The following is a 5340-nucleotide window of genomic DNA, read 5'->3' on the forward strand; positions in this document are numbered from 1 at the left end:
TTGTGATCATTTTATTTCTGGTGTTATAGCGTTATTTGGTCAGCTGGGAAATGTGTGTGTATGACATCAACCACACATATCCTCCCTGCACCATCTCATCTGTAGCGTTTCATTGACTCACTGTCATTTTGTGTTTAGAGACCGTTTCTCTGACCTCTCTGTGTTTCCACCATTTTCTCCTCTGATTCACAAACTCTTAAACTCCTCCTCCTGCTCCCAACACTTGTCTCCTCTTATCAGGTCTGAGACGCGCTGTGAATAACTTTTATCTTTACAAGGACCTCGTCTTAACTTTAAGTCTTAACTTTAAGTCTTAACTTTAAGGGGAAATTCTAAGAAAACGTCACAATTCTAAGAACCTTCTTAGAATTTCGACACTAGGAGCGACTCTTAGCATGAGGAAGCTTTGTGACTACGACCCCAGGTCCTGTACTGGAGTCCTGTATGGGTGGTTCGTCTGTCTGTCTGTCTGTCTGTCTGTCTGTCTGTCTGTCTGTCTGTCTGTCTGCAGCTGTAAGAATTTACTAATGTTCACAGCAGAGACACAATCTGAACTCTTCTTCATGTGTTGTAATGAGAGTAGTTTTGGGTTTATCTAGACAGAGATGATGATGATGGCGATGATGATGGTAATGATGATGATGGTGATGATGATGATGATGATGATGATGATGTAAAGTGATCAGGTCGCCCTCATCATCGTCCTGATGCTGTTTCCTGTCGTCCCGCAGTGTTCCACTTCTCGCAGCGCTTCACCACGGTGGTTCCAGAGAGCTGCATGCTGATCCTTCTGGGTCTGGTTCTGGGCGGGGTCGTCCTCATAGCCAATAAGAAGCAGCTGTACCAGCTGGAGCCCGCCCTCTTCTTCCTCTTCCTGTTGCCGACCATCGTGGGCGACGCCGGGTACTTCATGCCGGCCCGCCTCTTCTTCGACAACCTGGGAGCCATCCTGACGTACGCCGTGGTGGGAACGCTGTGGAACGCCTTCTGCACCGGCTTCTCCCTGTACGCTGCCAAACTGCTGGGGGTCATAGGTCAGTCTGGGGTCACAGTGAGGTCACAGTCAGCTGACAGCATGAGAACATGTTTAATGTTGAGTGTGAAACATGCTGTTTGTCCCAGAATGCTTCACTCTGGACAGATGTGTAATTAACACGTATCCTCCAACCCGTCCCGACACATAGTTTGTTCCCGCCCTCTAATACGACCACAGACTGTAAATAAAGATGGATGCCGTGTGTCCACTGTATCGTCCGCTGTGCAGAGGATTGTGGGTCAGAACAGTCAGTAAAGCGTGCTGGTCTACAGACTGCAGGATGTGACAGGATGTCGTGGAACTTCCTGACGGACAGACTCTGTCCTGGGACTAAATGTTTTTCCTGCCCTCTGTATCGTCTGGCAGGACGGATGAACCTGACCACATGTCGACCACAGCGTTGTTGAAACATACAGTTTCAGCGCAGTGGTTTCCAACTGGTGGGTCGTGATCCAAAAGTGGGTCACGGTCCATTGTTTAACATGTCATGTTAGTAAAAAACACTTTTTGAAATACAGTGAATTTCTGACACAGAGCTTTTATTTTGAAGTGCTATTTCCTGCTGTAGACTGAGTGACTAACGGACAGCTGTTTGACAGAGACAGGAAACTAAGACGACGTGAACAAACACAAATATGACACTGAACATATCAAACCGTGAGAAGCTTGACCTGGTGACTGAGGAGAATCTGGACCAGTTGCTCACCGATGGTTTCTGCGTATCCTCCACATAATAACGTACAAACGTAACTTCCTGTGGAACATGAATTACGGACAGGAAGTTGTCACAAGAGAATTCAGATATAAATATAAATATAATATTAACTGCTCACTGTCTGTGAATGTTTAGTTTGAATCAGTTATTTTTTATGTTTGACTTTTCATCAGGAACGACTCTATAAACCTCTCAGAGTGTCTCATCATTAATAACAACAATAACAACAATACTAATAATAATAATAATAATAACTTTATTTGTGGAGCTGCAGAAAATATAAAACAAAAAGTGATACTAGTGAAACACACACACTTAAACACATGTACTTGTCTGATATAGACAGGTACGCATGGCTGTAAATAAATCGGTGGCTTAGTGGATAGAGCAGGCGCCCCATGTACAAGGCTGTTGCCTCAGGGGCCTGGGTTCGACTCCAGCCCGTGGCCATTTCCTTCATGTCACTCCCCCGTCACACTTGTCTGTCCTGTCAATTAAAGGCTAAAATGCCCAAAAAAAATCTAAAAAAATAAAAAAGTTAGTTTTCAGACTGGATTTAAAGACGTGAACAGAGTCAGCTGATCTGATGCTCAGAGGGGGGGCTGATCCAGGGACCAGGAGCAGGAACTGAAAGGCTCCATCAGCCTCTGTCTTTGACCTGGACTCTGACCTGAGACCAGCAGACCTGAGGGACCTGAGGGACCTGAGACCAGCAGACCTGAGGGACCTGAGGGACCTGAGACCAGCAGACCTGAGGGATCTATTTGGACGGGATGCTGTGAGAAGCTCAGATAAACACTGTGGAGTCAGATCATTCTGAGCCTTGTGTGTGATTAAGAGAACTTTAAATGTATTCAGAGAGACAGGAAGTCAGAGGAGGCAAGATGTGTGAGGACGGTTTGGGTCTAAAGTCTTTTGAATGATTTGGAGCTGGATTGTTTGGTCATTACATATTAATGTGTGATGTCACACAGAGACAGAGTTACATTCATAACTTGATCTGATATCTGATTGATCACATGTTCAGGTTCAAATGTCTGTGCTGTGTCTCAAATCACATACTTCCATTAGTACACTTCATGTAGTATACTGTGTGCACTATGTGCTTGTTGGCGTAGTGCACAAATGTCAACAGGGTAGTGTTGTCTCAAACCAAACACGGCCGTTGTGCACTCACCGGAAATGACGACCGCAAATTAGCTAGTTAGCAAACTAGCATTAGCATTTGCATTATTGTTCGTGGTACCAAATCATTACAGACTGCTGAATGAACCCAACAAACATACTGCTGGATTATACCTGACAACAGTATAGTGGTGCTTAGTGCAAAAAACACATTTATTTGTACAATGCAGCAACGTTCATGGTCGCACAGTCCTCGGCCGCCATTTCCAGTTTGAAAAGTGGTCCCTCCCCTTCTGCTACGTAGCCAAGATGGCGACCATTGAGGGCGAGAAGTGTCCATAGTCCCACACTCAACTTCTTGACCGTTTTGAGTACACCATCTGGGTACTCATAGTGCACTGCATTTTTCCATACTTCTCAGTGTGAATGCACTTATGCACTCAAAGTCTGAGTACAGAAGTACGCGATTTGAGACACAGCATTGGTGTCCGAACTGATCCCCAGTTTATCTTCCTGTGTGTGTGTGTGTGTGTGTGTGTGTGTGTGTGTGTGTGTGTGTGCAGATGAGCGCGTGCAGGCAGACCTGATGGACTTCCTGTTGTTCGGAGCGTTGATCTCAGCTGTTGACCCCGTGGCGGTGCTTGCTGTGTTCGAGGAGGTTCATGTCAACGACACGCTCTTCATCATCGTGTTCGGAGAGTCGCTGGTTAACGACGCTGTCACAGTGGTGAGACACACACACATACACACACACACACACACACACACACACACTCACTCTATACAGTGTAAAGAGATGTTTGTGTTTGTCTCAGTTTGTCCTGATGGTGGTGCTACAGGAGAGATGATGATGATGATGATGATGATGATGATGATGATGATGACGATGATCCGAAGGGCGCTCAGAGTGTTTCCTCTGACGATGACTCTCACAGTGAGGTCACATGTGATGATGAAGAGGTCAGAGTGTTTCCTTGGTGCCGTGCTGAGTGTGAATGAAAGCAGATTAGCTGTGCAGCTCTCTAATCCTCAGCAGCACTCAGAATATGAGCTAATCCCACCAACAGGAGCAGGAAACCACAGCCTGAGAAAACTCACTGACACACAGAGGGAAACACACACTCTGTTTCATATCATCATCATCATCATCATCATCATCATCATCAGTGGCCGTCAAACTCTATAGCTCCGCCCCCTTGAATTGTGTGAGAATTTGTGAACTGATATAGTTTGCTGTTGTTGAACGTGGACCTCTACAATCAATCAATCAATCAATCAATCAATCAATCAATCAATCAATCAATCAATCAATCAACCAACCAACCAACCAACCAACCAACCAACCAACCAACCAACCAACCAACCGGTCGGTCGGTCGGTCGGTCGGTCGGTCGGTCGGTCAGTCAATATGTTCACTGTTTTCTGTGAGGCGAGAGAAACACAGTGTTTGCTTCATGACCTCATGCTAACCTCACTGATTCACAAACAGGCATTTTATGTGAAGGATTTCTTTTGATGAGGAGGGTCAGAGGTCGAGGTGACGTTACTGCAGAGCAAACAGACTGAGTGTCACATTGTGTGAGTCGAGAGCTAAACACCAGAGGGCAACAAGAGGTGATGAAGCACTGAGGAAGACCTGTCAGATCAAACCGTCACTGACAAAAGAAGAAGGCGCTCCGACTCCCCGTCGTGTTCTCAGATGTTTTTGAGTTTCACAGGTTCTGACGTCTGTTGAAGTTTTTAAAAATCGAATTATTATATTTCTGTTATTTTCTCATTCGTCCCTGAAACACAACAGACTCAGATCCTTGACGGTGTTTGAGTGAAGAAGGTGACGTCTGTTTTTATTGTCACCATGGCAACAGTGAGCCCTGAGGATGAGCTGCACTTTACAAACTAACCTCCCGAGTCCTGCGACAGCTCTTCAACGTCTCATTAACAGCAGTGACCCGGGTCCTGAGCCAGGTCTGCTCTCTGTTCCTCAGGTTCTATATAAGGTCTACATCTCCTTCGTGGAGGTCGGAGCGGAGAACGTTCAGACAGCTGATTACTTCAAAGGAGTCGGTGAGTCCACATAGACGAACCAAATGTAAGGTCAATCTGACTCTTCTGTGACTCACCTCACTCTTCCTCCTCAGCCTCCTTCCTCATCGTCAGTGTTGGTGGGACTCTGGTGGGTCTGGTGTTTGCAGTCCTCCTCGGCTTCATCACTCGGTTCACCAAGAAGGTTCGGATCATCGAACCGTTGTTCGTCTTCCTGCTGGTCTACCTGGCCTACCTGACCGCCGAGCTCTTCTCCCTGTCCGCCATTCTGTCGTAAGTCTTCCCGACCAGTACCACCACAGAGACCAGTACCACCACAAAGACCAGTACCAACACAGAGACCAGTACCACCACAAAGACCAGTACCACCACAGAGACCAGTACCACCACAGAGACCAGTACCACCACAAAGACCAGTACC

At 46.4% G+C, this 5340-nt stretch overlaps 1 protein-coding gene across 1 annotated transcript in view; it reads left to right on the plus strand.

Annotated features, from left to right (window-relative positions):
* Positions 1-395: 395 nt before the first annotated feature.
* The window catches only part of slc9a5 (solute carrier family 9 member A5), a 38896-nt gene continuing 33951 nt past the window's right edge, over positions 396-5340 (plus strand). Inside the window, exons 1-5 of the mRNA XM_050054986.1 lie at positions 396-429; positions 687-1034; positions 3440-3603; positions 4862-4940; positions 5015-5192. Of these exons, the coding sequence (XP_049910943.1) occupies positions 396-429; positions 687-1034; positions 3440-3603; positions 4862-4940; positions 5015-5192 (803 nt within the window). The remainder of the gene's footprint in view (positions 430-686; positions 1035-3439; positions 3604-4861; positions 4941-5014; positions 5193-5340) is intronic.

The sequence above is a fragment of the Epinephelus moara genome, chromosome 1, assembly GCF_006386435.1.
Source record: "Epinephelus moara isolate mb chromosome 1, YSFRI_EMoa_1.0, whole genome shotgun sequence".
In the NCBI taxonomy this organism is placed as follows: domain Eukaryota; kingdom Metazoa; phylum Chordata; class Actinopteri; order Perciformes; family Serranidae; genus Epinephelus; species Epinephelus moara.